General features: G+C 47.3%; 1 protein-coding gene across 9 annotated transcripts in view; it reads left to right on the top strand.

Annotated features, from left to right (window-relative positions):
• The window catches only part of SYNJ1 (synaptojanin 1), a 49,539-nt gene extending 30,903 nt beyond the window's left edge, over window positions 1-18,636 (top strand). For 3 of the 9 annotated variants that reach the window (XM_066571825.1, XM_066571819.1, XM_066571824.1), the window contains 14 exons: window positions 330-447; window positions 555-770; window positions 1,172-1,250; window positions 2,234-2,396; window positions 3,011-3,217; window positions 4,055-4,183; window positions 4,983-5,021; window positions 10,456-10,503; window positions 12,021-12,059; window positions 12,152-12,192; window positions 14,262-14,370; window positions 15,267-15,463; window positions 17,028-17,051; window positions 18,521-18,633. In XM_066571825.1, coding sequence (XP_066427922.1) covers window positions 330-447; window positions 555-770; window positions 1,172-1,250; window positions 2,234-2,396; window positions 3,011-3,217; window positions 4,055-4,183; window positions 4,983-5,021; window positions 10,456-10,503; window positions 12,021-12,059; window positions 12,152-12,192; window positions 14,262-14,370; window positions 15,267-15,463; window positions 17,028-17,048 — 1,406 coding nt within the window. In that variant the 3' untranslated portion in view covers window positions 17,049-17,051; window positions 18,521-18,633. Of the gene's footprint in view, window positions 1-329; window positions 448-554; window positions 771-1,171; window positions 1,251-2,233; window positions 2,397-3,010; window positions 3,218-4,054; window positions 4,184-4,982; window positions 5,022-10,455; window positions 10,504-12,020; window positions 12,060-12,151; window positions 12,193-14,261; window positions 14,371-15,266; window positions 15,464-17,027; window positions 17,052-18,520 lie in introns of all 9 variants that reach the window. The other 6 variants (XM_066571820.1, XM_066571823.1, XM_066571822.1 and 3 more) reach the window with 6 other exon arrangements.
• The last annotated feature ends 2,295 nt before the right edge of the window (window positions 18,637-20,931 follow it).

Genomic DNA, 20,931 nt, shown 5'->3' on the forward strand with positions numbered 1-20,931 from the left:
GCTTTCCTTCAGCTGCCTGCCGTGTTCTGTGCGTGACTCAGAGGGGGCATTTAGGGGTGCTCACAATGCCACTGATGCTGAGCTCCTGTTCCTGCTTGGTAGGGTACAGAGCACTGCCAACACACCTGCAGTGAACGCAGTGAGGCTGGGAAAGGGCCGTGAATCAGGTCCCACTCACTGACGCTTGAGGAGTGGAAAAGGAACTTGGAGCAGGGCGTTTGCTATAGGACACTCTATTGGGATGTACTTGCTATGTGTTTTCTTTCTACAAATAGCACATCCTCGCAATCACTGTGGCTTTCCTCTTTTGTTTCCATTGCTGGCTGCAGCTGAAGACCTGGATCTCCTGAATGCCAGTTTCCACAGTGACACCAATGTCCCTTACACGTGGAATCCTGGCACTTTGCTGCACTACGGGAGAGCAGAGCTGAAGACATCTGATCACAGGTTCCAGTTCCATTTCATCCATCGCTCCCTGAAGCTGCCTACTCATGCTGTGGGTTTTGTTGCTCACATACTCTGCTGACAGGACTTTCTTGCCTCTTTTTTCCAAGGCCTGTGGTTGCACTGATTGACATTGACATATTTGAAATTGAAGCAGAAGAGAGACAAAAAGTGTACAAGGAGGTGATTGCAATGCAAGGTCCCCCTGATGGGACTGTGATGGTCTCCATCAGAAGTTCTTCAGCTGAAGAAAACTATTTTGATGATAACTTGATCGATGATCTTCTTCAAAAATTCGCAAGCTATGGCGAAGTTATACTTATAAGGTTAAAAAAAAACTTCTTGCTTTTAATCTCTGCTTATGGAATCATGGAATTGTTTGGGTTGAAAGGGATCATCCTGAATAAAGTTATTTCCTTTTGTAGGAAATAACTTCTCAGTTCTGATCTGTTTAATTTTTAGCATTTGAATTTCAACTTAAGTGTCTTTAGAATTAATTTTGCATATGTAAATGTCTTTAGAATTCATTTCTGTGTGTCTCAGTTTTCAGACATGATTTTTCCAGATACCCTTATTGTTGAGAATTTTATACAAATGTTGTATTCTAACATTAGGTTAGTAGTTGTAAATGAGCTGTAGATAAGGATGTTGCATTTGCACTAGGCTAGCAGTTGTACTATGAAGCGTTGTGGTGTTTTGTGCTTATTGTTTCCAATGAACTTTGCAGGTTTGTGGAAGACAAGATGTGGGTAACATTTTTGGAAGGAAGCTCTGCTCTGAATGTTATGAGTTTGAATGGCACTGAGGTAATGTAGAAATGACTGAACCTTTGTATAGCAAGGGACAATCCAGCTTTAAATCTTCTTGAGTGGGTTGGATTTATTGTTTGTCTTGGATTCTTAGGAGTTTTTTCTGTTCTGTACTAGACTTGCAGTTCTTTTTTTTCCTCTCAATAGCCACATACCATATGTTGAGCTTCAAAAGCCATATAAAAGAAGCATCAAACCTCATTTCTCTAACAATACTCCTCCTAAAAATAAATTAAGATCTACTGAGAGGCATCCTCATCAAATGAGGGGTTTGGGGTCTTTTATGATTTAAAAAGGAGAGTTCAGTTTCTGGAATTAAGCAGTTAAAATCTTTATAGCCTGCAGTTATTAAAAATGTAGCACTTGTATACTACAAACTCTGAAAAATGTCAGAATTTCAGCTTGCATTGACTTCTATGGGGTCAGTATTTAATCCTGGTGAAAATTTAACTTGTGATGTTTAAAGTGTCACTAGTCTGTGCTGTTAGGACTTGGAATGTGTGGTGTTTACAGATGGATCCTTGGATCTGCTGAGATGTCCCTGGCAGGTCAGACAGGAAAGGAGCTCTGGCTAGAATGTCCCTTTACAGAATGAGGGCCTGCCCTGTGCTAGCCTCTAACAATGACTTTATTCATGCAGTTCATAAGCAAGTCTGGTTTGCTCTATAAGTAATAGTGTCAGAGTAAAAAAACCCAGAAGCTTCCTGATGAACTGCAAAGGAGAACCGTAGGACATGAGTTGCAAGTTTTTCTACCAAAGAAATTTAAACGCGTGTAATGAACAGTTTAAATTACTTAAATGTAGGTACCAAAATGAAGTGAAAATCAGAATTATTTTTGTTTAGTCACAGAAATTCCTATAACCTTATTTGTGATATTTTCAGGAATTAGTATTTTGTTTTTAAACCTAAAATGCTGAGCTTTAACATTCTTACTCTTAACAACTTCTGTTTTGTGCATACCTTTTTTTGGCAATGCAGCTACAAGGAAGGATTATAAATATCAACTTGAAAAATCCAGATTGGATCAGAAGTTTGGAAGATGAAATGAATCTAGAAAAGATTAATATTGGGCTGCCTTCATCCACAAGCTCCACCTTGCTTTGTGAAGATGCTGAGGTTACTGCAGACTATGACATGGAAGGTTTGTTGAGATAAAGCATTCCTTACTTTGGAATGCTGACAGTCCTGAATAATGTGGGTAATTTAATGCATATATATATATATATGTCCATGCCCATCTAAAACAGATTAGAAATCGCAATATTTTCAACAGTATCTCAGCAATCTGCTTCACTCTGATCTACATTTAATAAATTCTAAACTGACAGTTTACTCTTCCAAAGCACATCCATGTTGAGCCTTTTTTAAACACCGTTCCACCCTTTGCAAGCACAAGTTGTTACAAATAACAGATACCTTGAAATCCCCCGCCCGGCTCTCTGACGAGCAAGTGAAGCTTGCCACATTGCAAACCAAGGAAATAGCCTGGAAAGATAATTGGTTGAGCTTAATCAACTTCACAATTGCCACGCTGTTATAATTACCTTTAGTATCTATCTATAATATGTATTGCACACTTGAAGTATTTTCAGCTGGTTTCAATGCATTTGTGTTCTTCATGGGCAATTTTGGGATGCGAGAATCACACTTTGGTTGCTGGGCTAATTCTTTGGAACTTTGGGGCTTTTCCTGCTCAAAATCTCATGCCCAGAGTCAGCTTTTGTGTGTTTCTCTCCTTTGGGGTTTGTTTTTCAGGAGACATCGATGACTACAGCGCTGAAGTGGAAGAAATCCTTCCCCAGCACCTGCAGCCGACGTCGAGCTCCGGGCTGGGCACGTCCCCGAGCTCCTCCCCGCGCTCCAGCCCCTGCCAGTCCCCGACGCTGCCGGAGGGACCCGCGCTGCCAGCCAGACCCAGCCGGGCCCCAGGGAAGGCTCCTGGGCCCCCCGTGTGCCCACCAGGTGGGTACTGCACTGCCTCGAGAGGCTCCTGGCCCCCGTGTGCCCACCAGGTGGGTACTGCCCTGCCCCAGTGCCTCGAGAGGCTCCTTGGGGCCCCGTGTGCCCACCAGGTGGGTACTGCCCTGCCCCAGTGCCTCGAGAGGCTCCTTGGGGCCCCGTGTGCCCACCAGGTGGGTACTGCACTGCCCCAGTGCCTCGAGAGGCTCCTGGGCCCCGTGTGCCCACCAGGTGGGTACTGCACACTGCCACAGCCCAGTCCTGCTGCAGCGGATCTGTAGGATCCTGGTTCACCCCAGTCATCTCTCGGAATACAGCCCTGGCAATCCCTGCTCCTGCCAGCTCCAAGTTATAAGCTGTAATCAGCACATTTGTAAATGGGGAGCACAATGTGAAAACTTCTGTTTAAACACGGCCTGTTTTTAAATTATGAACACGTGAACACAGTGATGGTGCTTGGAATGGCTTCTTATTGAGTTTGTTTAACTGTTCAAATGCCCTGAGAATTCCCTTTGTCGCATTTTTCCAGAGAACTTGGTTCACAGGTAAGAGTCAAAATCAAAATTTGGAATGCTGCAATTGGTAAGATTGTTCAGGATTTCATGAAAAATGTAAATTTATTAAAACATATGAGGGAGAAGTTTTGATTTAGGAAATCTGCTTCTTTTCATCATTGGTTCATTCCTCTTGTTTTCCCCGTCTCAAAAACTTGCGTATTGTTATTTCCCAGCCTGGGGCCTGACTGTCCTCTCGGTGAGAAGCTCGCTATAAGGAGAGCTTTGCTGTGTTTGCAATGTCCCAGGCACTAATTTTTGCATTGTTTTCTGCCCTATCCTCCAGCTGAATTGCAGGCTGGTGCCCAGCAGAAGGAGGCTCCGCAGAGCCTGGAGCCCAAGCGCCCTCCGCCCCCTCGGCCCGTGGCGCCTCCTGCCCGTCCGGCTCCGCCGCAGCGCCCGCCCCCGCCCTCAGGTAACGGGCACCTTATTTTGCTGACCCCTGGGTGCCCATTGGGTGCCCACTGCTGACCCCTGGGTACCCATTGGGTGCCCACTGCTGACCCCTGGGTGCCCATTGGGTGCCCACTGCTGACCCCTGGGTGCCCATTGGGTGCCCACTGCTGCCCATTGGGTGCCCACTGCTGCCCATTGCCCGTCCGGCTCCGCCGCAGCGCCCGCATCCCCCTCAGGTAACGGGGACCTTCCCAGCTGCTCAGGAATATTTATCTGCTCTCAAGTCTGTGAGAGGGACTTGAAAGTGCAAACCCAAAGTGCGTATTGCACCTTGGGCTCACTGGTTTTTTAATTGCAGTGTTTAATTGGTACATTAAAAAGCAATAACAGCGTGGGAAATAACAGCGTTTTTACCATTTAAATATTATTGGTGAATAAGTTCATAGAAACTTATTTTCACTTTTAAAAATGTGAAATTTTACAGCAATGTTGACTCAAAATTTTCATTTTTTATAGCATCTATTTTAAAGTAAAATAGAAATAACTTGTGCAGTTATTGGTCCATTGCTATTCCTTTAATTTTGGCATCAGTATATATGTGTTGTGTCATGTCCAAGTTTTGAATGTAGAGTTCATTTGGATCATCTGACAATGTGAACAATTGAGCTCTAAGAGAAACTGGATGTTCAGAAGCATTTGGGCAACATAGTTAATAACAAAGTGACCCTTGTGATTTTTAACTTTCTCATTCTTTTTCTTCCCTCCTACTACACTGACATTTCTCATTATTGCTGCATTCATTTCTTAAATACTGTCAGGCGGTAGGAGTCCTGCACCTGCTAGAAAAGAATTTGGAGGTAATGATTTTAATTGTTTTTGAATATGACTGCATAGCCAAACTGCTGTGGGGATCTGTTGTGACAATACTGAACATGATGATTTCCAAAGGTGTCAAAATGGGCAGTTCTCCAAGTTGCAGAACTAGAGAATTCATTAATGTCACTGTCTTTCCTTCCTCCCCCCTCTGAACTACGTTGCCCTTTCTGGTGAAGTAGTATTTCTCCAGAAGCTGGTATTTTAAAGTCAGACATGAGGGTTGTTCAGATTTCTGTTGCTTTGTCCTGGGTGAGCACATCAGGTAACTTTGCTGTCAAGTGCTTCTCAAAGTAGGCTTTGTCCTTCCCTGGCCCACATTTTGCTGTCCTGCTGAGTTAAACCAGCTCATCAATACATGAGAGAGGATGAGAATTGCTCGTGGCGTTTCCAGGCACTGCCCCTCCGTTGGAAGGAAAGAGGCATTTTTGACTAAATGCTTGGAGAGTTTTGAGTGATCTCAGAAAATACATGAGCTATTTCAAATAGTCTGTAACTATCAGCTCGCTTGGGTGTCAGGCAGAAATGTGCCTGGCTCTTAGACACTGGTGAGACAAGGAAGCTTTCATGGCCAGCGTGGAATGTTTCAGATGAGGTAAAATGCAGGAGCTTTAGGAAGCAGTTGATAGACCACATTCAGCATAGGTGAGATTTCATTCATTGTTCTGCAGTGCTGTGTAGTTTTCTGTGCACTGACACAATCCTGTTTGCCTAGCTTGTCTCAATTGTGCAAAGACTACTCAGTTGTCTTCTTTTATCACCTTTCCCAGCATAGCTTTCCATGGAGCTGTAGCTTGCATAAAACTTGCTTTTTATGCAATCATTTGAGACTGTAGTATATTCTTTCATATATTATTCCAACCAAAAGCTCTTCACTTTTTTCTGCTCTCCATTTTCCACTCATGGTGTACATGTGTAAGCATCAAGGCCAATTTTCATGGGTATCTGAGCTCAGCTCCAAGCAAGTTAGCACAGGGCTGGCACCAAAATCAGTGTCCTTAGGGGTGACTTCAGTGGGGAAAGGGCACCCGTTTCTCTCCTCTAGGAGCAAGGCTCTGAGAGCTCTGTGGAAATAGGCCTGTGGAGTGTGTAAGTGGCTCAGATCTGGAGTTTAGGCTTCCATAGCACATGCCAAGAGACACTGATCATGCCTTTAAAATGTTGTGCCTTTAAATGTTATTTTTCCCCCCACATGTTTTGACCTTTTTCCCCCAAGTGCTTCAGTCCCTTCAATGCCCATGGCACTTTTTCTAATGCCTCAGTATGCTTTGAGGATGAGACAAGGATTTGGGCATCTAAGTGTTTGTTTGGTCATATTTTATGTCAGAAGTCACTCAGAATTCAGGTGAACAAGGCTCTGCACTCATTGCAGGGCTTTACCAAGTGTAGACCTTTTGTATGTTAATGCCAAAAAAATTTCACTGAGCATTCTACAAGCTCCAGTTGTTTATAGTTAAAAACTAAAATGTTGCCCTCTGTTTACCCCATATTTTTTAATACATTACAAATTTAATTTTCAGAGAACATTAAAAACCATAAAGGCTGCTTAATTGTCAATGGAAGTTAATAAATAATATTTGTGGGGTTTTTTTCCTAATAGTAGTAGTCAGAGCTTTCCTGATTGTTGCAGCCCAGGCTTTTATCATTGGTTGAAACTGCTTTTCATTGTCCCTAAGATGGGAATATTCCCATGCTGCCCTTTGTGATAGCATTATCAGAGCACGATCACTTTGCTTTCTCACTATTGAAGAGAACTATGAGTAAGTGAAATGTATTTACCCTCTGTGCTGTTTCTGTCCCTTGTAGTGGATGCTGGGTGCCTTGCCCAGTCTTCATGCCAGAGATCTTGCTGCCTCTGTCTGGTGCACGGACGCAGGCGCGTGTGCCCGTGTGTCCCTGCTGCAGGAAGGAGCTGCTTTGTCCTCCTCCTGCACAGAGCAGGAGCAGAGGATGCTGTCAGGCAGGGCCCTGCTCCTGCACAGCCTCACTGCTGCTCCTCTCACAGTTATTCGTGGTCAGAGTTGTGATGGGAGTTGGCAGAGCCTGGCTCTCAGCTAGAACAGATAACACATGGTGGGGTCCAGGATCTTTGAAGCAGATGCTCAGCCAAAGCAGAGATCCAACATCTCTGGAGCCAGTCCCATTTCAGCCCCATGTGCAGCCTCCACTCTGCCCACTCTGTGACTCACAGATCACAGGGAGCTCCTGGGCACATCTCACACATGGTGACACAGCAGCAGGCCGTGTCCCAGCTAGGGGATGGATTCAGCAGCAGAGGCCGTGTCCCAGCTAGGGGATGGATTCAGCAGCAGAGGCTGTGTCCCAGCTAGGGGATGGATTCAGCAGCAGAGGCTGTGTCCCAGCTAGGGGATGGATTCAGCAGCAGAGGCTGTGTCCCAGCTAGGGGATGGATTCAGCAGCAGAGGCTGTGTCCCAGCTAGGGGATGGATTCAGCAGCAGAGGCTGTGTCCCAGCTAGGGGATGGATTCAGCAGAGGCCGTGTCCCAGCTAGGGGATGGATTCAGCAGCAGGCCGTGTCCCAGCTAGGGGATGGATTCAGCAGAGGCTGTGTCCCAGCTAGGGGATGGATTCAGCAGCAGAGGCTGTGTCCCAGCTAGGGGATGGATTCAGCAGAGGCTGTGTCCCAGCTAGGGGATGGATTCAGCAGCAGAGGCTGTGTCCCAGCTAGGGGATGGATTCAGCAGAGGCCGTGTCCCAGCTAGGGGATGGATTCAGCAGCAGAGGCTGTGTCCCAGCTAGGGGATGGATTCAGCAGCAGAGGCTGTGTCCCAGCTAGGGGATGGATTCAGCAGCAGAGGCTGTGTCCCAGCTAGGGGATGGATTCAGCAGCAGAGGCCGTGTCCCAGCTAGGGGATGGATTCAGCAGCAGAGGCTGTGTCCCAGCTAGGGGATGGATTCAGCAGCTGAGGCTGTGTCCCAGCTAGGGGATGGATTCAGCAGCTGAGGCTGTGTCCCAGCTAGGGGATGGATTCAGCAGAGGCTGTGTCCCAGCTAGGGGATGGATTCAGCAGAGACTGTGTCCCAGCTAGGGGATGGATTCAGCAGCAGAGGCCGTGTCCCAGCTAGGGGATGGATTCAGCAGCAGAGGCCGTGTCCCAGCTAGGGGATGGATTCAGCAGAGGCCGTGTCCAAGCTAGGGGATGGATTCAGCAGAGGCCGTGTCCCAGCTAGGGGATGGATTCAGCAGAGGCCGTGTCCCAGCTAGGGGATGGATTCAGCAGCAGAGGCTGTGTCCCAGCTAGGGGATGGATTCAGCAACAGAGGCCGTGTCCCAGCTAGGGGATGGATTCAGTAGCAGAGGCTGTGTCCCAGCTAGGGGATGGATTCAGCAGAGGCCGTGTCCCAGCTAGGGGATGGATTCAGCAGAGGCCGTGTCCCAGCTAGGGGATGGATTCAGCAGCAGAGGCTGTGTCCCCGCTAGGGGATGGATTCAGCAGCAGAGGCTGTGTCCCAGCTAGGGGATGGATTCAGCAGCAGAGGCTGTGTCCCAGCTAGGGGATGGATTCAGCAGGCCGTGTCCCAGCTAGGGGATGGATTCAGCAGAGGCTGTGTCCCAGCTAGGGGATGGATTCAGCAGAGGCTGTGTCCCAGCTAGGGGATGGATTCAGCAGCAGAGGCTGTGTCCCAGCTAGGGGATGGATTCAGCAGCAGAGGCTGTGTCCCAGCTAGGGGATGGATTCAGCAGCAGAGGCTGTGTCCCAGCTAGGGGATGGATTCAGCAGCAGAGGCTGTGTCCCAGCTAGGGGATGGATTCAGCAGCAGAGGCTGTGTCCCAGCTAGGGGATGGATTCAGCAGCAGAGGCTGTGTCCCAGCTAGGGGATGGATTCAGCAGCAGAGGCTGTGTCCCAGCTAGGGGATGGATTCAGCAGCAGAGGCTGTGTCCCAGCTAGGGGATGGATTCAGCAGCAGAGGCTGTGTCCCAGCTAGGGGATGGATTCAGCAGCAGAGGCTGTGTCCCAGCTAGGGGATGGATTCAGCAGCAGAGGCTGTGTCCCAGCTAGGGGATGGATTCAGCAGAGGCTGTGTCCCAGCTAGGGGATGGATTCAGCAGCAGGCTGTGTCCCAGCTAGGGGATGGATTCAGCAGAGGCCGTGTCCCAGCTAGGGGATGGATTCAGCAGCAGAGGCTGTGTCCCAGCTAGGGGATGGATTCAGCAGCAGAGGCTGTGTCCCAGCTAGGGGATGGATTCAGCAGCAGAGGCTGTGTCCCAGCTAGGGGATGGATTCAGCAGAGGCCGTGTCCCAGCTAGGGGATGGATTCAGCAGCAGAGGCCGTGTCCCAGCTAGGGGATGGATTCAGCAGCAGAGGCCGTGTCCCAGCTAGGGGATGGATTCAGCAGCAGAGGCCGTGCCCCAGCTAGGGGATGGATTCAGCAGCTGAGGCTGTGTCCCAGCTAGGGGATGGATTCAGCAGCCGAGGCTGTGTCCCAGCTAGGGGATGGATTCAGCAGAGGCCGTGTCCCAGCTAGGGGATGGATTCAGCAGCAGAGGCTGTGTCCCAGCTAGGGGATGGATTCAGCAGCAGAGGCCGTGTCCCAGCTAGGGGATGGATTCAGCAGGCTGTGTCCCAGCTAGGGGATGGATTCAGCAGCAGAGGCCGTGTCCCAGCTAGGGGATGGATTCAGCAGAGGCCGTGTCCCAGCTAGGGGATGGATTCAGCAGAGGCCGTGTCCCAGCTAGGGGATGGATTCAGTTTTTCCATCATGTCTATATCCTGCTGTGTTTTTGCCATACACTTTTAGGAACCCAGTGCATGCTTGATGATATTGCAGAAATAAAGTAGTTCAGCATGGTTATGCACGGTTGAAAATGTTTTTTCTCTCAATCTGAGCTGTTAAACCAATGGGTCCAGCTGTGCCCAGTGCTGTGTCGCGGCCCCTCAGTAATACAGTTCTTCAGGAACAATACATGATATGAGGTGGGAAGTATTGCTTGGTCACATTTCCTATTCAGATGTACCGTGGCACAAACAGGCTGCTCAGTGTTCTGCATGACAGGGATCAGGCTTGATTTGGCAGGGTCAGTGCTGTGCTCATTTATTCCCCAGTGTCTGAGCTCAGCTCTGTGCTCTGCTCACGAGAGGTTCAAGACTGGATGTCAGATGCCACTGGGTTGCCAAACGTTTGTGGAGAGTGAACATTCTGAAGGAATGAAACTCACTTTCCACTGTAATGTAGAATTGAAATAACTGATGTTCCTGAACATGATTGCCCTTGATGGATTGTGATTCACAGCAGCCTGGTTCCCCATGCTGCTACAAACAGTTATTTCCTGCAGGTGACTGTAATCTATCCAGACCAGAGATAAATTGTGTAAAGCTGGCAGTGTTATGCTTTTTCTTTCTCAGTCTACTGCTTTCCTTATGCTATGTACAGCTTCTCTTCTTTCTCTGAAAAGGTCTTGGAGCTCCTCCCAGTCCTGGGGTAGCTAGGAGAGAAGTAGAAGGTAATATAACAATTTTTGTGTTCTAGAAATGGATTTCTAAATTAACATCTGAGTAATGTTATTGCTCTTGTGGCACTAAAGGTGGTTTCATTAATGCATTTATCATGGAGGATCTTTGCTCTTTTATTAGCATTTCTCCCAGCCGGGCTCTCCCTGGTTCTCAGTGGTGGTGGGGATTGTTACAGAAGGCATTTGTGAAAAGCTCAGTGAAACTTGCAGAGCTCTAATCAAGAATGCTTTTAAGGCTGTCCCTCGGAGGAAGCTGCAGCTGCCTGGTCATCAGAGTGACCATTGCACCTGTAACTAAATCAGGAGTCTAGAGAGCCTGACTTTGCATAAAGGACCACGTGTGTTTGTATATTCTGGGGAGAGAAACTTCCATGGAAGCAGTTTGGTCAATAATGTCATATTTTGCCTCTTTCTGAAGAGCACAGTGTAGGTGTTTTGATTGTGACAGCCAGCTGTGTGTAACACACAGTTCTGAGAGCATTTCTCTTGCACCTTTCTGCTTGGAGTACATGGAATTACTGTGGATGGGTGCTGCTTTAGCCATGCCAGCAGAGTCATGGCCTTGGGTTTCTTCCTTGTCTCTCAGGAGCATCCTTCACAGCAAATAGCAATGCAGGTCCTGATAGAGTCACTGGCAGGGTTTCCTCCTGTGTAGTACAGTTAATTTTGGCTGCATTGCTGGTTCATTTTGCTGGATTGGCAAAGCCACTCTACGTGTGGCATATTTGAGGTGGGAAGGCGCCTTTGGTGGCTATGCACTCCAGTTTCTGCTCCAAGGAGGGTGAACTGGCACCAGGTTGCTCAGGGTGGGAGCTGCTGCACTGAGAACAGCCCCAGAAACCCCTTCTGACTGGCTCCAGGGCAGGCTGATAGCTGGAAGCTGATTTGATGAGCTGTGTGATGCACCACAGAGTTCCACTTACTGCATGGTGACTTTGCCTTCCTGGGAAACAAGCAGCAGAAACTCCAGCCAGAATCCTAAAGCTCCCTGCCTGTTAGAAATGGTGGGCTTGTCTGAACCCGAGGTGCTTTTTCCACCTCTTGCCCTGCCCAGTTAGAGTGGTGCACCTGGGGGCTGCCATCAGCGTGGCCACGGTGAAGCTGGGCTCTGACACATCTATCCCATGAACACAGAGTGGGGTCAGGCACTGTCACGTCAGCTCTCTCTGTTCTAACCCCTGCTGGTAGCACCCCTACAGGATATACCAGAAATCAAAACACTTCCATCCAACACGACTGAGCACACGGGGACCCGTACAAGTGGTGACCTTAGCTTGCAACAAATAGGATGTGAGTTAAATCATGTGGAATAAAAGGGTCAGATGACTTCCTGTGTGCCACGGGGTGGGAGTGTGTGAGTGACAGCTCCTGGATGTGTAATAGGTTTCTGAACAATCACTGCTCTCTCCTTGCCTCCATTCCCAGTAGTAGTGGTGGAACATTGCCCTCTAATACCCATTTGTGGCTTATCTAACACAGATAATCTGTTTGTTTTCCATGCTGCAAAGCACAAAAAAGCCCTGGAACACAGAGAAAAGAGAACTTAGGTAATAGACGCGTGCTTTGTACTAACTGCAGTAGAGACAGAGGTTGGTTTTGCAGTGGGTGCTGAGTCAGTAATCTGTGCTCTCTGTTGCAGTTCGGCATCAGCCTCCTCCCTCGGCGGGTACCCCCAGACCGGTAGGTGCTGCTTGGAGATCGTGTCCTGCTCAGTGTCTGCTCTTTGTCACGTCTGTTTCTGGTAGTCTCAACACGTGTGAGCAACTACACAGGTCACTGGGCAGGTCACAGTTTGTCTGTTGACTAAAAGCACTGTGGGATGGGGGAACCCCATGTGTGCTCGGACTGGATGGGACGTGACTGTTCTGCACTCTGCAAGCGCACAACGGGCTCCCAAATGCACGTTGTACATCTCCTTTAAATAACTGCAAGGTCACTCTTGTTATTCTAGGCCCTTACTGATTTGCTGTGGTAAAATGCATTATCCTCTGTACTGGAACGTAAATTGTGCCAGCAGTTAATTGCTGACAGGCCGTTAATGGGTTACATGTGCAACTGAGATCTTATTATGTACCTTGTTGTAAAGACTAATTTTCATAAGGGCCTTCATGTGAAAATGAAACATGCAACTGTTTCAGCAGATATTAGTCCTGTGTTTCACTGCCTTATTTGTGGAACTGCACTGGAGGAGGGAATGAAGGGATTGATGGGCATGCAGATGCTTCACCCCACACAGGAAATCAAGAGATGAAATCCATCTGCCTAGCTTTTTCTTACCAGGAGCAAGCAGGAGCCTTATGTGAGGGAAGAGAAAAGTGTTTGAATAGCCACAGGTCTTCTTCAAGAGTTACTGAGTAATGGCATTGTCTGTTGATAATTCTTTGACTTTGCAGCATATTCCACTATTGGAACTGCTGAAAACTGCTGTTAAAAGTCTCCATTGCAGTAAATTTTACAGATTCATTTTTCTCAAAGAGATTGATTCTCTCAGTGAACAATTCATGATCTTGGCTTTTTTTAAAATTATTTTTCTGGCAATGTAAAATGGCCTCTTATAAAATTTGGATAAAGAAAAACTGGTGTATGTAAGAAAGAATGTATTCATTTTTCACTGTGTGCTTGCCTTTGTCCCAGGTGATTTTTGGATTTCATCTCAAGGATTTCAGGACCAGGGACAGTAGCTACCTTGGGTGCTGCTTCCCACTGAGGCATCCTGAGAGCTGGTTTACACTTGGTTTCTTTTCTGTTCCTTTTTGATATATTTTTATTTTGGTGTATGATCCAACCATCCTCCTGCCTACTGTCAGAATATTCAAAGAAATAACAAAATGCATCTTGGCAGTCTCAGATCAGATTGGAGATGCAGAAATTCAGACAGGAGTTTATGAGATTAGGTAGCTGAAAGAGTTCAGAACGTTGGTCAATGGACCCAGCCAAGCATAAGGACTCACAAAGTGGTGCACAAAGCCAGAGACATTTCTAGTAAAACTAAGATCAAGAATTGTACTGTTTTTTATAGTATTTGCTGGTTGCTAATTAATTTTTGTGTACAGCTGTGCAATGGAGTTTGCTCTGAAAGCCATTTCTAGAGTGTCCTCTGGTACACAACATTTTACAGGAAGCAAGTCTTACAAACTTGTCTCACAGTCCTTCCTGCCTCACAGTCCTTTTTCCTTTGATCCCAGGGCCTTTATTCAGCTCTCACTGTGTTGTTTGTAATTTACTCTGCTTCAGCTGTAACCTGGAATAGCTTCCTGTGTCTCTTCAAATACTGATGTAGACTTGGAAGCTTACATTTCCAGCATATTAACTCCTATTCCATCAGCTTCAGGAAGACTGCAGCCTTCAGGTGATGCAGAATGTGTTTCATTAATACTGTTTGATGAGAAACACGCCTCTAAATAAACTAGTTGCTCTTGTTGGTTTTGTTGCTTACAATTTGTGGACTTAGGTAAATTACCTTATTAATATTAGCAAAAAAATAACTGTTTCTAGCATTGTTGCACAGGTAAGTATTTCTATAAAGTTAAAAAGCATTGTAAAGATCCTTTGTTTTGAATGGAACCATCACCATGTTTTGGAAATCTATTCTTTGTTCCTGCACGTGCACACGAGATGAGTTGAGCAGCTGTTATCAAAGAACAGGTTTTTCGCAGAATGCTGATTATTCTGAGCCGTTGAGCAGTAGATGGCTGCAGCTCCAAAGCTGAAGAACTGAAGTACTCTGTTTTTCCCACCTTTGCTGGCAGACTGTTCCTCCTCGAGCTGGAGTTATCAGTGCCCCGCAGAGCCATGTCCGTGCCCCGGCGGCACGAGCGGCGCCCGAGGCTCAGCCCAAGGCAGCGGAACCGCCACGGGGTGAGTTTCCCTTCCCTGACAGGGAACACGCGAATCCTGTCACTGGTCAGCCGGGCACTGCACTCTGTGCCTTGACTGCTTTGTTCTCAGCAGGTGGCTCCGCTTCTCACCAGGAATGAAGGTTCTTGGATGCAGTAGCATTTGGCAGTTTGTGTTAGGCATCCTCAAGTAGTGCACTTTTGGATGCTATTGTCAAGGTTGTGTGAGATCCTGACCCACAGATTTTGTGGTATCAGAGAAACTGTGCAAAGATTGCAGGGCTTGCTCTGAGCAGGCTGGTGTGTGCCATTCTAGCTGTTGATCACCAGATGCTCTATGAGTTGGTAGTTTTGTAATCATGAGATGTGGAACAGCATTTATGTCTGGCTCTCCAAGCAACTTCCTAGACTTACAGTTTAAAAAACCCCTTTATCTCTGTACTTAGAAAAATACGCGTTTTATAACAGTGGCCTCCAAAATACTGTTCAGTATAACTGAAGGACATTTTGGAGTGACATGGTTTGTGTTTTGTGTAAAACCACAGCATGGTTTGTGTTGGAAGGGACCTCGGAGATTAATTCCACCTTCCACCAAGCCCCATCCAGCCTGGCCTTGGGCATTCCCGGGGATCCAGGGGCAGCCTGGGCACCCCGTGCCAGGGCCTGCCCGCCCTCACAGGAAAGAATTCCTTCCTGATACCCCCTCTAACCCTGCCTCTGTCAGCTTACACTGGAGTAGCAATTTTACTGGAGATGTGCTGAGTTTCTGGTGGTTTCCAGTCCCGTTGCCATGAACACCTGCTGTTCTCACAGCCCCTTCTCTGCAGTTCTCTGTGGTGCTTTCCCTTACAGTTGTAACGAATCCCCAGTATTCATTGCAATTCCTGACCATGCAAATCACTGCACGTGTCCTTCCAGGCTCGCCCCTGCTTCCTGAGCCCCTGAAGCCTCAGGCTGCTGGCCCTGCTGTGCTGAGGATGCAGGAGCCCCTGGTCCCCGCGGCACCCCATCCCTCTCAGGCGGGCGCCCCGCAGAGCCTGGAGCCGCCGCAGCCGCCGCCCCGCAGCCGCTCCTCTCACAGTCTGCCTTCGGAACCGGCTCCCTGCCAGCAGCCGGTGAGTGGGACAGCCCTGCAGGGGCCTCCTTTCCCTGTGGGAACGAACGCGGCTCGCGCTGCCTGCTGCAGCCTCTGAGGAACCCTTACAGCGAGCACAGAAACAAAAACGAGGGCCCAGAGGCCGGATTCAGTGGCCCTGGGGCTCAAGGAGAGTAACACTTGCTTGTGTGCTGTCCCTGAGTAACTAACATCTTAAATGCTAAACATGGAATTTAGGATTTCTGACGATGGCTTTACGGTTTATGGACAGCTCAGTGTTAAAATGATGTTGTCATTTGGCAGCTTTGTCTGGCAAAGCACTCAGTCTAGGCAGTCTGATTTGATGATGATACGTGCGTGACAAGCTGTACAGTAAGGCAGCAGGGTTTGGAGTAGGCGGTGCTTGGTGTTGGTGATCATTCAGTGAAGGGAGATGACATTGGTAAGCTCATAAACCTAATCAATGTATTAATAAATACTTGAGAGAAATAGAATTCTCCCCATTTCCCAGTGTCACTGAAAATACAGAGACCTATCCACATGATGTAGGAATTTCATGCAGTAACATTAACATTCTGTTCTCAGGGATCATTTAGGCTGTTATGATTAAAAAAAATCATTTTTTCTAGGAAAAGCCATAGTTTCTTACTGCTGCTTAAAAATGCAGAAGCAGGTTTTCAGTGCTGCTCAGATTTTTTCTTATGCCTGTATCTGAAGCCCTTTTTTTGCTACAATAGTTAATGCCTATTTTGTACCACAGTGAAGGAGCCAAATTCAGTCCTCAGTGAGCTGATTTTTGAATCCAAACTGAAAAAATCTTTAAATGCTTTTCCTTTCTTTCTCCTGAACCTCTTTCTTTACCTGTGAACTGCCTTTCACTTTGGAAACTTAGACCAAAAAGTGCAGTTTTCTGAGGAAAGGCCTTTAAAGGAGTGCAAGGTCTTTTGAGAGGTAGTGAATTCCAAGCCATCCTTCTATGCAAATCTGGATTATGATATTGGAGAAACGAAATCTGTTCTTATAAAAACAATCACTGCTACAGTGTGACAATTCAGGACTCTATACAATCCCCACACTGAAAAAGAGAAATAGTTACTGTAAATAGATCTTCTTCCTTGCAAAGGAGGGAGATGCTACATTTCCACAGAAGGAGAGGCATTATGGTTTTGTCAGCTTGCAAAGCTGTTCCTGTGGATGAGGGACGATACTGACACAGCTCCCAGAATGAGAGCTGTGGGGCTTTTCATGCTAACAGGTGACTAGAAATAGACCACCCGTGCTCACATTCCTGTAACTTGGCTCCAAAAAGGAGCACAATCAGCTGCACAATGGGTGTCCATGGAAATACCATTAGAATGGACCTGAGTTGGTTTTTTGACTCCCAATGGTTGAGCTTACAGTAGAAGACAAAAGAAATGGAAAATTTAGTGTAGGGTGTGGTAAATACTTGTGGTTTGTATTCACAGCTCAAAAAACCAGCTTTGTGAAAACTTCTGAAAAGATTATTTTTAACATGAGGTTGCTTTGTTACTTGGATTTTCTTGCTGATTTTCCTCCTCTGATCTGTGTTTCTCTTTCACAAGCAGGAGCAACCGTCAGGGTAACAGGTATCTGACTCTTTCCCAGTCTCGTACGTGGCTCCCTCCATTCGAGCAGCAGAGATGTATGGGTGGTGCTCTCATACATCTGCAGTCCCATCCCCTCAAACACACCTGTCTGCATTCATGGGTTGCCTGTCATACCATGGTGTGCTTGTTCCTTTCATGGTGCATTTCAAAATGAGACTGCTTTTACTGGGGCCAGGCACTATTTTGTGTCATCGTCTTTTTATGAAACAATTGGACCCTCACCTACATTGCTCAGGCACTGCTGATCTTGGTCTGCTCAGGGAAAAACAGATCAGTGTTGGCAATAAATGCTCTCTGTAATGCAAATAAATCCTGATGCTACTGCACTGCCAAATTCTACTTCAGAACAAACCCCATAGATCACATTTCTCAAGGAACAGAGGCCTTGCTGTGGCCCAAAGTAAAACAAACTGTTACAATTTTAAAAACACTTGCTTCCAGAATTACTCAAAGCAAGTTTGTACTTGGAATGAGGAGCAAATTGGATTCATAGTTTCTTTGGGATCTTGTACTTTCAACTGGCCACAGGACTTAACCAGCTGGTGCCAGGCTGCATTTGAGTTCTATTCCTTCTACAGTTGAGTTTTTCACATTTTTCCCTAAGTTATCCATGTCTTTGTTTTAATATTATTCTGCAAAAAACCTTCAACTGTAGACAGTCCATTCAGTTGTTTTGGTGTATTAAATTTATCGTAAAATCTTTTTGTGACATTTGAACTCTTAGAAGCCGTTTTTACTTAAGCTTAACTCATTTGGTAAGGGGAAGCTCCAAGCTCTGTTCTGTCAGTGTGCATACTGAACAAAGCAGATACTCCACCTTTTTGGACAGCTTGTACAAGGTAGAAAATACCTTGCATTGTTGTTTGAAGCAGTGTGTAAAACCAGGGATATTTTGATTTTCAAAGCTGAGGAATTCTGTGGAGAAAACTGTCTTCTCCAAGGGTAACTTGTTGTTTTAATTAGCGATTGTCCCTTTCTTTCCATGCCAAGAAGAGATGCTTATGGGTGCCTGGCTACATAGCAAAGTCTGACTGCATTTACTAATAACACGGATGTTTCCTCTCATTGCGGTGCTTTAACGCTGCTGTAACATCAGTGTGGTCAGCTCCCACACAGCGTAACCTGGAGCTTTTCATTCCATAGTTGTGCCGGGCTGTCCCTCGCTTGGAGTGCATTTCCCGAACGTTTTGCCATGCCGAGGTCCCTCAGTGTTTGTTGCTGGGCCTGGGACCTGCAGGAAGTAGGCTCCAGCTGCATTCAGCACCGAGCAGGAGGGAGTGGCGTTTGACAGCTTAGAGGCTTTTCTTTGGACAGAGGGGGTTCAGGCTGTTGGTACCGTTGTAGTTAAAACAGAACGGGGCTGAAGCTGGAGCTGAGGGGTGAGAAGGGGGCAGTAGGAATAACCTGGAAGCAGCTGCATGATTCCTGAGCGTGTGCTTCCTTTGCAGCAGAATCCCAGCGGGACACACGGCACTAACCCTGAACCCCAGCTCAGCAGTGACCCTTTTGAAGACCTGTCATTCCAGCTGCTCGTGTCCAAGATGCAGACATCTGTCCGAACATCACCCGCTCCAACCTCAAACCACAAGGAGTTGATAGAGCTGCCTTCAGCAAGGCAAAGAAATGCGGAGAATTTGAGTCCTGTAAATTGCATGTCAGCAACGCCTCCTATTCCAGCCTTTCACTCATCCCAGGAACATCAGCACAGCTCTCCAAACCCATTTATTACTGGGCTGAACTGCTCAAACCCATTCACTGAAAGAACTCCCAATGCTGGGAACCCATTTAGGATGGAGACAGGGGAGTCCAGGATCCCCTCACAGGTACTGGCAGGAGCTGCTGCTTCCCACCCGTTCCCTGTTCTGCCCCCGCCCAGCTGTGGCCCAGGCAAGCCCCTGTTTCCTGTGGGTGCAGCTGCAAACGCCTTCTGCCGGCGCGGCGGCTCTCTCAAGGTGGAGAAGGTGCAGCCCAGGGGCTGGGTGACGTTTGACGAGGACGAGAACGTCCCCACCAAGCTGAAGCCATCCGCCAGCGTTGCAGATTTTACACAGCTGGGCTCCGGGACACCGGCTGGGTGCCCGGCCCTGCTGGGGGCCGAGCGCACGGCCCTGCTGGCCTCAGACTGTGCCCTGGCTGGTGACTGCGGCCCCAGTGCTGCTGCTGCTTGCCTCTGCTCGCTGCCAGCCCGGGAGCCGCCTGCCCCCCCGGTGCCACCCGCAGCAGCCAGCAGCAGGGGCCCTGCCGGTCCCTCCCTGGCACCCAAGGGGCCACCAAGCCGTGGCTTCACAGAGAGATAGCTGGGCGGAGGTGCAGAAGGGCGTGTTCGTTCCTACGTGTTATCCAGTAGAATAATTGGGCATTTGAGATTATTCTGTGTGCAATAATTAATGGTTAAATGCACTGAAAGTTAACTCTGCTCGTAAACAGCCACTTCAGCTCGTGTATAAATTCTGAATGTGTATATATGGTAGAGCACAACAAATGGCCAGGAGTTTATGAAGACCTCGGTGTAATAGTATTTGAATAGACAAAGAGAGAAGGGTGAGCTACTGTCTCACTAAAACCTGTCAATCCTGGACACAGATTTTGCTTAGGGAGCTCTTTCATTTCTGTTCTCCTTTGTGGAATTTCACAAGAAGAGGCTCCCTGCTGGCAGCCTCCCCCCCTCCCTTTTGACTGTTTTGTTAGTTGATATTTATAAGTATTTACCAAAGAGCTGCCAAAGTTTATGGAGATTTGAATGTTGACAAGTATTGTTTAGAAGCTGTTTAATTTATAACAGAGGCTATGGGTATTTGTAAGGCTTATATTTGAATTTGAGGCACAACAAAAATAGTTTACTTTCAAAATAGAAACAAAACTTTGCATATTAATATATTCAATTAATCTCCTGTGTCAGTACATTTCAGTTGTTAGATCCTATTGTGACATACACTCACTAGCACTAATTCAGAATAACTGTTCCATATCATCCATTTATTCATTACTATTTTAACTATACTTTTTTTTTTTTCCCACAAACTGGAAACAGCTGATACAGCAGGCTTTTCCTCAACCTCTGGAAAAAAGCCCCCTTGGCTTTTGAGATACCAAGCAGTATTTGCCAGGTGCAGGCCATGTAGTCTCCCAGCCAGGGGGTGAGACAACACACTTAGATTGTATTTAGAGTAGTGCAATATCCCAGGGCAGCGCGCTTCGGAAATCCTCAAACGCTCTCACAACATGATCCATGAAAAATAATCCATGAAATAATCCACTATCCCTTCAGACAGCCCTGGTTAGGCACGAGCTGCAGCCGCCTAGAGGAGTGGTAGTGAGTTTCCTATTGCGCTTTTTTCTGTTCAGGTCATTCCAGGTGTACACTCGGAACAGCAGTGGTACTACTTGTGCTTCGGTGTGTGAGTTCCCTTGTTTCACGCTGTTGCTGCACACATCCGTGTGGTTGGTGTTTTGGGATATCCTTACATTAGCAAACCAAATTCAGGGGGGAACTTTTGCTAGTGGGAGTCACGTGGTGATAAAATATGTTGTCGAATATTTAATTGCAGTGATTAAAAACTATCTGTCTGAACTGTACCGGGCGTGCGGCTCCTCTGCGCCTCACGGGACTGTGGGCACCACGGGGAATGCTCCCAGATTTCAGGGTCTGTGTGTATATATGTCTGTGTGTGTGTGTGTGTGTGTATATATGTGTGAGCTGCAGTGAGGCCCTGCCATGTACTGATGGGAGTATGGGAGTACTGAGCAGCAGCAGACGCTCTGCAAACACGGAGGATGGAGGTGAGACCCACTTCCCACGTGTTCCTGGACTCTGTTTCCATGGCTGTATCCCCCAGGACACCCAGGTATGCCTGAAATA

This window comes from Molothrus aeneus, chromosome 2 (assembly GCF_037042795.1).
Source record: "Molothrus aeneus isolate 106 chromosome 2, BPBGC_Maene_1.0, whole genome shotgun sequence".
NCBI lineage: Eukaryota > Metazoa > Chordata > Aves > Passeriformes > Icteridae > Molothrus > Molothrus aeneus.